The following is a 13,266-nucleotide window of genomic DNA, read 5'->3' as shown; positions in this document are numbered from 1 at the left end:
AGGAACCAAAGGAAGCACCAGTGAACAACCAACAGTCTGGGGGTGAAGATAGTGAAATGGAGGAAACAACTTCGGATTCATGCAGTGATTCTGGAGGAGATGAGGACGATGAGGACTTCAACCCAGAAAACTATGATGAGCGTTCGGACACTAGAGACGCCAAGCACTAGATTTTTCTTTATTTATTATTTTGTTATCTTTCAATTGTTTTTCTTTTTATGAAATAAAGTAAGCCTTGGGGTAAAATAATTTTTGATTTTATTTTTTTTATTTGGTGTAAGTCTTTTATATGAAGTGAACAAGTGAAACTTTTATAAAAGTATTACGGTTTTTCGTTCATCTCATATGTTGTGAGCCTTATGCATGAAATAAGTTATGTGGTCATAATTGGAACTTGAGTTGTTAATTAATTGTTTTTTCGTTGTGTTCCAATGTTTAAAAAGGTGTAAAAAAAACAATGAAAGCCCTTTACCTCAGCTCGAATCTTAGGAAATGTAGTTATAGTACCCTTAATTTTTCATTTGTAGATAATGCCTCCAATTTCCAAGAAAAGGTTAATTAGGAATGATACTAACCATACACTAAGGAATTTGGTTAAGGCGTTCACTGAAGTTAGCGCACCACGAACGAGATCTACGTCTGAACAAGCCTCTGAGATGAGCAAGAAAATTAGTCAGAACAAACCATCAACCTTTGATGGTAAGGGAGAACCGTTGGAGCTCGAGCACTGTTTGAGGGAGTTTGACAAACACTTTGATGTGGTAGAGTGTTCGGAGGAACTGAATGTCAATCAAGCTATTTTCTATTTGACTGGGGAAGCCGACTATTGATGGGCAAATAGTAAGGCGGGGCTATTAAAGCAAGCTGAGGGGGTTTTTGATTGGGCTTTGTTTAAGAGTGCTATGCGGGATAAGTTTTACCCGCTGCATGTGAGAAAAAACAAGTCGAACGAGTTCGCTCGATTCGACATGTGTGGTTTGATGGTTGATGAATACGACCATAAGTTTATGGAGTACATCAAATAGTGTCCAGATGAGGTAGCCACTGAAGAGAAGAAAAATGCAACACTTTGAATTGGGATTATCTTTCGATGTTCAAAAATATATCAAAAGTGATCGCTATAGCACATTAGAGCAGATGTATAAGCGTGCAGCTCAGATAGGGAATATCTTGCTGAAGGAGAAAGAATAGGAGAAGGTCAATGTTACGGAGAAGTAGAAGGTAATGGTTAGCCAGGCCTCAAGAGCACCGTTAGGCTTCTACCAGAAGAAGCTGAAGACTTTTAGAGGTTTTCAAGGGAATGATTCGAGTTTAGGGGACAAGTGAGGTCTGTTAAGCCATTGCTCAATCGGGATGGCAAAGAAAGAAAGTATTTAAGAATAAGGTGTAAGAAAAAGCAGCCCGGGAAATATTGTGAAGGAAATATGGTTGAGTGAAATTTCTGCCACAAAAGGAGTGCATAGAGAGTATGAGTGCTACATAAAGATGGAAAATGGAAATCAACAGTCGGGAGGACAATATCGACAACAAAATCAGAACAACTTTGAATCCGAGAGAGGTAATCATGGTAATATTGGTTAGAGGTTCCAAAAGTAGTTTAATAGGGGACAAGGCCGAACGAAAGGAAATCGGGTTGAAGGTTTAGGAATGCAATGTGTGGGAAAACCAAGGGGGAGGAATGAATGCACAACCAACTGGTAAACGAGTATCCACGGTCAGTTCATGGGAACCTGATTAGGCGATGGATGTGGTTACTAGTACGTTCATCATCCATTCTATAGCTGTTAATTTGATTTAGGTGCAACTTGTTCATTTCTTACAAAGAGTAAACTAGAAGAACTAGATTTAGAAATATTTGAAAGGTATATATCGTGGCTGTTCCATTAGAAAAATTATATAGTTGTGACAGGTTGTATAAAGATGTACCTTTGAAGATAGGGAGAGTTGTCTTTCCTAGTAATATGTATGTGTTACATATGGAGGGTTTGGAAGTAATTTTGGGAATGGATTGGTTAGAAAAATACAAAGCTACAATAGAATGTAGGGAGCAGAGAGTGTTGTTGGTGGGACCTCTTGGGAAAACATTACGTATAGGAAGTATTCCAAGGGGCCTAAATCGAACTTAGTATCGACCTTGGAGTTACAAAGACTTGTCAGACAAGGACATCCCTTGTACTAGTGTGACATCAGTTAGGAAGGGAAAAAGAAGGTGAACCTTAGCGATATTGCTATTGTGAATGAGTTCGTGGATGTTTTTCCCGATAAAATTCCCGGCATGCCACCTCATTGGGAAATTGATTTCAAGATAGACTTGTTCCCTGGAACGGGACCAATTTCAAAGGCCCCATATTGTATGACCCCAAAAGAGATGGATGAATTGAAGACTCACCTTAAAGAATAGTTAGATAAGGGTTACATCTAACCAAGTATTTCACCTGGGGCGCTCCGGTGTCGTTCGTGAGAAAGAAGGACGACAATTTGAGGTTATGTATCGACTATAGGGAGTTAAACAAAGTGACCTTTAAGAACTAGTACTCGTTAGACAATTTTGTTGACCAACTGAGGGGAGTTGAGATCTTTTCAAAAATTGATTTGAGGTCAAGTTATCATCAATTGAGAATCGCTGAAGGAGACATACATAAAACGACTTTTAAGAAACGTTATGGACACTTTGAGTTCACTGTGATGTCTTTTGGGTTAACAAATGCCCCGGCCGCTTTTATGTGTTTGATGAACCAAGTGTTAAGTGCTTACTTAGAAAAGTTCGCGGTAGTCTTTATTGATGACGTACTGGTTTATTCCAAGGACTAGGTTGATCATGAGAAACATCTACGTTTACTTTTACAAACTCTGCGAGAACACAAGTTGTCGAAGTGTGAGTTTTGGTTGGAAAAGGTGTCGTTTTTGGGTTATTTCCTCTCTAAAGAAGATGTTTCGGTGGATCTGCAAAGATAGAGGTGGTGCAGAACTATTCATCGCCAAAGAATATCGCAGAAGTGCAAAGTTTCTTAGGCTTGGTTGGATACTACTTTCAATTTGTTGAAGATTTCTCACACATTGCTCGGCCTATGACTTTGCTGATGAAGAAAGAGAAGAAGTTCGAGTGGTTTGACGAGTGTGAACAGGCCTTCATGACTTTGAAGGAAAGGTTAACTACGGCCCCTGTTCTTACTCTACCTGACCCTAAAGTAGATTATACAGTTTACAGTGACGCGTTGAAGAAAGGCTTAGGATGTGTGCTTATGCAAGATCACAAGCTGATCGCTTACGTTTCATGACAGTTGAAGACACACGAGGTTAACTATCCTATTCACAACTTGAAGTTAGGTAGTATTATTTTCGCTCTCAAGATATGGCAACATTTTCTGTATGGAGTCAAGTGTAGAATCTACACCGATCATCAGAGTCTGAAGTATCTTAATAACCAGAGTGACTTGAACATGCGGCATCGTCGGTGGTTAGAGTTGATGACCGATTACGATATAGAGTTTGTGTATCATGAGGGGCGAGCGTACTTGGTTGCTGATGCTTCGAGCAAGAAATCTAGTCATACATTGGCTGCTCTAGATGGGATTGAGGAATTGAATAGAGATTTTGCAAGGTTGAATTTGGAGGTCATTCGGAAAGGTGAGTTACAACATTTCCTAGGTGATTTAGCTATACAACCCTCATTTTTTAAGGAAATTCAGAGTTCGCATAATAAAGACCTTAAACTGGTGAAGTTAAAGGAGGAAGCTCGCGAGGGAAAAGCAAAGGGATTCTTTATTTATGCAAGGATCGATAGTGTTGGTCGATGGGAGAACCGACTTTGAAGGAGCGTATTTTAGATGAAGCTCACGGTTTGAAGTTTTTTGTTCACCGGGGGGGTGATAAGATTTATCAAGATCTTAAGCTGATAATCTAGTGATCGGGGATGAAGAAGAATATCGGGGAGTATGTTTTGTGTTGTTTGACCTGTCAAAAGGTCAAAAGCAAGCACAAATGACCAGGCAATTTGCTACAACCCTTAGAGATACCAGTGTGGAAGTAGGATGATATATCGATGAGTTTTATTGTGGACTTGCCTCAAACGGAGTTGGGTAATGATGCTTTGTGGGTTATAGTGGATCGTTTGAAGAAATCCACATGTTTCATTCCCATGAATTGTCATTAGGAGATGGAACCGTTGGCTCGCGCTTACATTAAGTATGTTGTACGATTTCACTGTGTACCCCGTACAATTGTGTTTCATAAAGATACCCGTTATCTGTGGCACTTTTGGAAGACGTTACAGAAGGCTATGGGATCTACGTTGTTGTATAGTAGCTCTTTTCACTCGCAGACCGATGGACATACAGAGAGAACAAACAAAATTTTAGAGGACTTGTTGTGTGCTATTGCCACGGATTAGCAAGGGTCGTGGGATGATCATTCAGATCTCGTCAAGTTTTCTTACAACAATAGTAACCAAGCGACAACTCAGATGGCTCCGTTTGAGGCTTTGTATGAGCGTCGTTGCCGAACTCCGATGTAATGGGATGATTCACAGAAGCTGCAACTTTGGGACCCGATTTGTTACTCCAAATGACTGAGCAAGTGAAATTGATAAGGGGTAGAATGAACGCAGCGCAGGACCGTCAAAATTCTTTTGCTGATTTGAAGCGTCGTCCAGAAGAGTTTGAAGTGGGGGATTGAGTATTGCTACGAGTTTCGCCGATGTGTGGGGTGGTTTGTTTTGGTGCTCGCGGAAAGTTAAGCCCTATCTTTATTGGTCCTTATGAAATATTGGAACGGGTAGGTAAGATGGCTTATCAGTTCATGATGTTTTCCACGTGTCACAGCTAAAAAGATATTTTGCACCTACGTCTCATGTTTTAGACCCCAAACCTTTGGAACTTGGTGCAACCTTATCCTATGCTGAACACCCTGTTCGAATTTTAGATACGAAAGTCCGTACTACTCGGAGAAATGATATTACAATGGTTAAAGTATTATAGGAAAATCATAAGCGTGAGGCGACTACATGGGAAACCGAAACCTCCATTCGTGAGAAGTACTCGCACCTATTTGAGTATACTTTTGCTATGCGCGCGTTTCGTCGCGTTACAAGTTTATCGTTACACAATTTTTGCATCTAACAATTAAACCAAATAATAAAGTAATTAAATTTTAAAAAAATAATAAACCACATGAGGAGGATTTGGAGGGGTTTATGAAACCCCTCCCTAATTACCAATTAAGGAATATTTATGCTAGATAATTAAGGGAGGTATTAAGCTCTTTAATTTAGGCTTTGAAGGGGTCAAAGAAGCATTAGAATTACTTCAAAAATATCAGAAAAATTTCTAACTTTTTCTCTTTTTTTTAGGCTAAGAAGTGCAAAAGAGAGAAAAAATAGTGAGGAAAAATCTTTGACTGACTTTTGGGTGTTCAATTGTAATTCAATCTTTAATCCTTGAAACTTGTAAGTTGTTAGTTCTTTATTCTTTTGCAAAATTTTAGTTTATTAAAATAATTTTATTCATGAGCATTATTTTTATTTTATATAGTTTTTTTTCCATGATTTATGATTCTTTAACAAAATATAATTTGTTAGAAGAATAATGTTCATGTTTTAATTTATATTGTTTCTTATGAATTTACATTCCTTTAACTTTATATAATTTGTTAGAAGGAATGATGCTTATGTTTTAAATTATAAAGTTTCTTATGAATCTACATTCCTTTAACAAAATATAATATTTTAGAAGAAATGATGTTTATGTTTTCATCCATAAAGTTTCTTATAAATTTACAATCTTTAATAAAATATAATTTCTTAGAAAGAATAATGTTTATGTTTAAATTTATAAAGTTTCTTATGAATTTACATTCCTTTAACAAAATATAATTTTTTAAAAGGAATGATGTTCTTGCTTTAATTTATATAGTTCTTATGAATTTATATTCCTCAACAAAATTTTAATTTTTTAAGAGGGATTGTGTTTATGTCTTATTTTATATAACTTTTTATGAATTCATAATCCTAGAACAAAAATTAATTTATTAGAAGAATTATGTGTGCGCATTTATTTATTTTTTAATATCATAACTTATGATTCTCTTTCAAAATTTCAATTTGCCAGAAGGATCATGTTCATGATTTTGATTTATGATTCAATTTGGTGGTGATTATTTTTTGTGTGCATAGGTAGATGTATATATTTAATGTTTTGTATTTGTAAATTCTTTGGTTGATTTCATTATTGAGATTAAATAATGGTAGTTAATGTTGTTTTGTATGTGTTGTTGATTGAATCATTGAATTATTAAAAGGAGATTAAAGGGATTTAATTATTTACTTAAATAAATTTAAAAATAAAAAAAATTATGGACAGCGATATTCTGTCTCAGGAGTTCGCGCCTCGAACATCGATATTCTATTTGTGAAAGTACCTTAAATTGATTTATAATGCTACTAAGGTACACGCTTAGACCATACTTTTGTAATTGGTTATGTAAAGTAATGTTATATTCATTCTATGATATGATGTTCTATATAACTTAAGGCTTTGACACAAAAAATAATTTGAAAAGAGTTTAAATTGGAAATTTGAGGATGATTGTGTTGTTTACCCTCTTAGGGTTATTATACTGGAATTACCCTCTTAGGGTTATTATACTGGAATTAGAATTATTATTATAGTTACCATAGCAGATTTGGATCATTATGGTCAATATGGGGGGTAGGCATACTTTACCTTTGACGACCCGAATAGGACGAGAAACGTCTTAGGCCCGAGGTTGCCTTTGGATTAGCTCTCCCATGTGTATTCATCCAAAATTTTATATTACTTTGGCGACCAGAACTGGACGGGCAACGATATGAGTTGGATATTGGAAAGTCAAATATGGCATCTTAACTGTTAGAGCCTTTGCATGCTAGGATGGACTCATTGCCTTTATGTAACCTGTAAAATGCATTGTATGAAGTCTCTAACATGTACTGGTTTATGTTCTTTGGAACTTGCTATGATGTTGTTATCTGACAACTAGTAGGTTGATTTGCAGGAGGGGATAGTATGTGAGGACTCCAATGTTTGAACCTGTAAATAAGCTGATTATTGTATACGAACTATGTTATTTCATCGTTTGAACGTTATTATTGAAATTAGCAAGTACGTTTTTTATTTTGAACTAGATTTGGTTTTGAAGAAGCCCATAGGCTCTCAAGTTGTAAACTTAAAGACTTTCGCCGATTTATTATTGCCATTTTTGTTTACTTATTTTTTTATCACTAAAACGTCATCGGTCCTAGAAACGGTTTAATTTAAACGTCAAATGTGTGACCCAAAATTTATATTTACATGTTAATATCCGATTCATTTTAACCCAAACTACTAGAAACATAGTATAACCAATTACAATCAGTACCTTATTAAAATAGTAATTCAGTTGTTTTGAATTTGTTTTTTCACAATTACTAACACATAGTAATAGTATTACAATAATGTTAAATTACAAATGTGTTACAAGATGATAATCTACACTATTTATAATCCTTTGTTGATGCCTTGAACTCTTCTAATCATTTAAGAAACAATGAAGATACGGTTGTGACAATGAATTCTAGTCACTCGGAAACTTGATATTTGTCGAACGCGTTAATAATGCACTTTCCTATTGTGATATTTCTCCTACAAAGGTGCTTGGGATGATGATGAAATTCACAATGAGATACAATCTACACAACAATTTTCTAAATATAAGAAAATTATAGTTTCAAATATGTTTTTTCACAGTTACATAACATATGAGAAGACAGTAACTCAACATAATCATAGTACCCTTTTTTTACCAAAATGAACAACAATTATTTTAAATTCATCAATTTCATTCCCAAAACCACTGATTCCCCAAAACCCTAAAAAAATCAGACTTCCTAACCAATTGATTTAATCGATTGCAATTTATTTTTGTAATCTCCTATTTGTTAAACCAATTACTCTGCAATCAAAAACCCTAAACGTTAAGAAAAATACAAATTAAGTAATAAAAATGTAAATATAATTGCATTATCAACTAAAATTTCAAGTTCTAAATTGAAAGAAATATATTATATCAAGGTTATGTAGAAACATTAATTGAAAACTGTAATGGACTGTTTTTTTTTCTAAATATAGGTTTAATATAATATAATAGTAAGTAATGCTAAAGCAGAAGTCTATCGAGCCATTATTATTGCAAAAAAAAAATACAGTATTTTCAAACAAACAACAAAAGTTAAAACATTAAAATATAATTTTACGTATTATATCTTGCTTTAATACATAATTATTGTTATTACATACCCATTATATAAATTACATACTAACTATATCCTAATATCACATAGACGATACAATAGCTTCTTAATAATCTCATGTAAAGTCACCTGCAACATCTGCTCCCCTATAAGGGAACAGCCGATGGAAATCGATTAGCTAATAAGTCGAGTATAAAATCTTGCCAGCATAATACAAGTATACAAATATGTGCATTTCAATAAATAATATGCAAAATGATTTATGCAATATAGAAGATTCATTTTTTTTATGTTAATTTTATATATATAACTTCTGGTCCTTTTGTTTGCGTACCAGGGCGTGATTTACTAACACTTCTGCTTGAGCGTTGGGGCATGGAGTCCGATTACTTATTTAATGAATGCAACACATATGATCTTTTTTTGATATATCTAAGGGTCTGTTAGGGTGAGGTAAACCAAAACCCTAACTTAGTGGGAGTCGTCACTCTTCCATTACAATGTTGCTCGAGCAACAAGTCAGGTTAAATAACCTTACTGTGTTCGCTGCATTTTACGTGCCAGAAAACACGTCCCACGTTTTTTACATGCCGGAAGCATGGTTCGACATTTCCTTACAATCAAGCCTTTATACTATCATGTTACTGTTTTCATATAAATGCAACATTACAATAACATATAATAAAAAATAATTTTTAACAATTTAAATATAAATAATCATTTATTATAAGACTAAATCAAAACTTAAATGGGTCTTTAACATTTATTTATAGCTTAATTTTCAATTTGCTTTATTAATTTCTTAATAATCAATTCTTAAATGTCTATTTATTATAAATGATAAAATAAATAGTTCCATCATAAATAAATACTAAAAATATCTAGAAAATGACATATTGGGTTTACTATAGATCCTAGCCCATTTATCCAAATTTTTAGAAAATAAAATTTTATTTTATTTATGTTATTTCTTAATAGCTTAGTTTTGGATTTAGTACATGAATAATTAATTTTCTTAAGATTAAAATCCAAAAACAATATTTTAAAAATTAACTTATTATTTAATGAGTTGGTGTATATTTTTATTCACCAAAATAAAATAATTTTAGTTATTTTATCTTATTTTTTTTCACTTTTCTTTCTTTTCACCTATTATAACCATTTAGATTATTAATTTATTTCTCTAAACTTTAATATCACAAAAATTCACAAAAATTATTTAAATGAAAAATAAATGTGCAGTAGCAGTAAAATTAATTATTTTTCCAGAATTATACTCCCTCCGATCTTTCAATATAGTCCCATATAGGTTGGGCACGGATATTAAGGGTTGTGTGGGGTCCATGTAAAAGGTGGTAGTTGGGTATTTTTAAGTAAGTGGATTAATTGTTAATGATTCCCTCTTTTTGATTAATAAAGTATATGGAATGAATTTTGGAGGGAAAATTGGGTTTAACATTGTTTGAGCTTTAATAATTGAAATTAATACATTTCCGAATTTTTTATAATTAAACAACCATTAAACTAGTTAATTTAAATTACAGAAAATTACATCAAATAAATTACAAAAACCGTCAAATTCATAAAATAAGCTAAGTCTTCAATACTTCCTTGATTTCTTCAACGTTTTTTGAACGGCAATTGAAAACGAGCAACCCTCTCGCCACATGCGCATGCGGATATTAAATCTTTCGTTGACTTCAGATTTATAAAAAAACAAACACGGTATGCATTTAGTGTTGAAAATTAATAAAATAACTACAAAAAATCAAAATGTTTCATTTTGAATGTAAGCCATCAATGAGAAAAATACAGCTGATCAAATGATACTGGAACAAAAAAAAAGCTGATAAAGGGATAACAATGATACTGGAAGATATCAAATGAGTTGACAATTACTAACACAATACAGGGAAACCAAATAATGAAAATGTCAATGGCGCCAAAAATGAAAAAAATTGCGCCCATAAACAGATTTAAGCAAAACCAGTATATAAGACAGCATTAAGTGAAGATATCAAACACTTCATTTAATTTCCACCAACTTCAACACAGTATATACAATGGGAAAAAAAAAAGATGTAGATAATTTTACTAAGACTCAAATAATGCATGACCTTTTAACGTCAGCAAACAGTAATGGGAAGCTACAACACGGGTTCATCAATGAAATTGCGAAGAAGTACGATTTGCATAGGAGGACAATCGGAAGGATATGGAGACAGATTCGTGATCAAAAAAACACAATTTACCAATTAATGTCAACAATATGAAGTCATTGACCAACGGTAAAGCTCGAATCGCCTTTGATGAAAACAAATTCAAATCAATTGAAAAAGCGAAGAAGACAACCTTAAGATCACTTTCAAAGGCCATGGAAGTAAGCTACAACACAGTATGCAGATGGAAAAAAAAGAGGTACTTTCGAAAGCACACCAACGCAATCAAACCGTTACTTACAGACAAAAATAAACTCGACAGGTTAATTTTTTGTCTTAGTAGTTGCATTTTAGATGAGCAAACAAAGAATTTCACATTTAATGAAATGAAAAATGTAGTCCACATTGATGAAAAGTTGTTTTACATTACAAGGACACAACAAACATTTTATCTAACTCAAGATGAAATAGAGCCTCATAGAGAAATCCAATCAAAAAGATTTATCCCCAAGATCATGTTTATGTGTGCCGTTGCAAGACCGATCTTTTCTATTGAAGGTGACATGATTTTTGATGGAAAGATAGGCATTTTTCCTTTCACACATGAAGTGGCAGCACAAAGGAGTTCAAAAAACAGAAAGAGAGGAGAGCCAGAGACCAAACCAATACAATCAATCACTAAAGAACACACAAGAGACATGATTGTGCACAAGATACTACCAGCAATTAGACTTAAATGGCCATCAGATTTAAGCAAAACAATTTTCATTCAACAGGACAATGCTAAACCACACATTTTAGATGATGATGAGGTGTTTAGAGAGGTGGCTACACTAGATGGATTTAACTTCCACTTAGTGCAACAACCTCCTAACTCACCGGATATGAATGTGCTAGACTTAGGGTTCTTTAGGTCAATACAATCTTTACAGCATCAAAAATCAGCATACAACTACTCACAATTAGTTAAGGCAGTAACTACATCATTTGACAATCTGACACCAAATGCACTGAAGAATGTATGGATCACATTGCAAGCATGTAAAATTGAAGTTATTAAGAAACTAGGTGGTATGGATTATGCAATTCCACACATGAGCAAAGCAAAACTAGAAAGGGAAGGGAGACTCCCACATTGTTTGGGGGTACAGCAGGAAACAATTTACCAGGCACTAAGATATCTGGAAACAAAGGTGGATAAAACTACATTGGAGGGCATTTTATTTTACTTGGGGATCACAGAAGCAACATCACAAGCAACAACAGAAGCAATACCAGAAGCAACAACAGAAGCAACAATTGAAGCAACAGTAGAAGCAATACCAGAAGCAATACCAGAAGCAATACCAGAAGCAACAACAGAAGCAACAATTGAAGCAACAATAGAAGCAATACCAGAAGCAATACCAGAAGCAATACCAGAAGCAACAACAGAAGCAACAATAGAAGCAACAACATATATTCCAGCAAGAACAGAAGCAACAACAGAAGCAACACCAGCATGAACACCAGAACCATGTAAATGTTTAGGTCTAAACATGATGTAATAATTAAATAGGGGAGATGTTTAGCCGTAAACATTTAGAAGGAAAAAGCATGTAACAATTTATTGATGGCTTCAAAAACAAAATGAAAAACAAATTCATCTCAGAGATACAATTTGAACTCATCACAGATAACCCAAATCCCATACTAATTGCCTCCTACATCTGGTAAGAACATAGCCTCCTAAACATAATGTTTGGTGGCTTATGAACTTAAAACCCTAGATTGGTGGCAAAATGAATGGATTTAGGGATTTTGTAGCTATAACCAATTGTTTACCCTCAAAAAAAAATCATAGGGCAACAAAAACAGAACACGAAAGACATGCATACCATCACCAGCACATAAACAAAATCATCATTAGTCATAGAGGAAAGATATATCCATACGAGAAAATGGGCCTCGAACATCAAAATCAGAAACCAAATCAACATCATCCAACGATTCTTCATCTGAGGAAGGGAACAAGTTCTCAATGTATAGATCTTGAAGATCCAGTTGTAAATCAAACATTCCCTGTATTTCTTCATCTTCATAAGTTATACTTCTTCCCCAGTTAGGATCCGTTTCATCAGAAGTCGTAGGTATGCGATTGTAGAAATCGAACCACGGCTTAGGAGATCCAATCGTAGGATCACTTTCTTGGGACGAAGACAAACAAGAAAGACAAGAAGTTGGTGAGGCCATGTTCGAAAAAACCCAGAAAAGATGGGAAAAAACCCAGATTTACAAAACCCCTAAAAGCATTAGGGTTTCAAAGAAGACGAAGATGGTGGAAAAAAAATGAAGATGAAGATAATAAACCGTAAACCAAGGTATTCTTGTGGATGAAGATGAAGATCAGTGAAGAACACGAACACAGGTTGAGGATGAAGATGAGAGAGAGGGAGAGAGAGGGAGGGATGGGAAGGGATTCAGAGTAGGTGAGGTTATAAAAGGGAGGGAATGATTAAGGTGAGGTTAGAGTGTTAATTATTTTAGGTTAGTAGGGTTAACGGGGGTAAAATCGTAATTACGTGTGTGAACTAAGGGTATTTAAGTAAAAAAGGATTGCCAAAAATAGAAATGGGACTAATTTAAGGTTTTGCCAAAAAAGGAAATGGGACTAAATTAAAGGATCGGAGGGAGTATATTTTTAACCCAAATTATGAATTTCCTTATTCTATGCGTTTTTTTAGCGAAAATTAATAATAATATTTATACTCAACTATAATTCCCGAAATTAATATACCAACTATATCTCATATATACATATATGTAAAGAAAATTTTTAATTTAAAACTTATAATATTTACTATT

At 34.1% G+C, this 13,266-nt stretch overlaps 1 protein-coding gene across 1 annotated transcript; it reads left to right on the top strand.

Annotated features, from left to right (window-relative positions):
• The first annotated feature begins 10,532 nt into the window (after positions 1 to 10,532).
• On the top strand, positions 10,533 to 11,623 carry LOC130805535 (uncharacterized). Its single transcript, XM_057670311.1, has 2 exons — positions 10,533 to 11,493; positions 11,577 to 11,623. The coding sequence occupies exons 1-2, from the start codon at positions 10,533 to 10,535 to the stop codon at positions 11,621 to 11,623; spliced, it is 1,008 nt and encodes a 335-aa protein (XP_057526294.1).
• The last annotated feature ends 1,643 nt before the right edge of the window (positions 11,624 to 13,266 follow it).

The sequence above is a fragment of the Amaranthus tricolor genome, chromosome 2 (assembly GCF_026212465.1).
Source record: "Amaranthus tricolor cultivar Red isolate AtriRed21 chromosome 2, ASM2621246v1, whole genome shotgun sequence".
Classification (NCBI taxonomy): Eukaryota; Viridiplantae; Streptophyta; class Magnoliopsida; order Caryophyllales; family Amaranthaceae; genus Amaranthus; species Amaranthus tricolor.
The sequence above is the reverse complement of the archived record's forward strand: the minus strand, read 5'-3'. Positions and strand labels throughout refer to the sequence as shown.

What these genes read in the sequence shown, in the direction of transcription:
- LOC130805535 (XM_057670311.1), top strand. Translation starts at nt 10,533, where the DNA reads ATGAAGTCATTGACCAACGGTAAAGCTCGAATCGCCTTTGATGAAAAC. An exon ending in AGTTATTAAGAAACTAGGTG is followed by an intron (nt 11,494 to 11,576) that starts GTATGGATTATG and finishes GGGGTACAGCAG; the next exon opens with GAAACAATTTACCAGGCACT.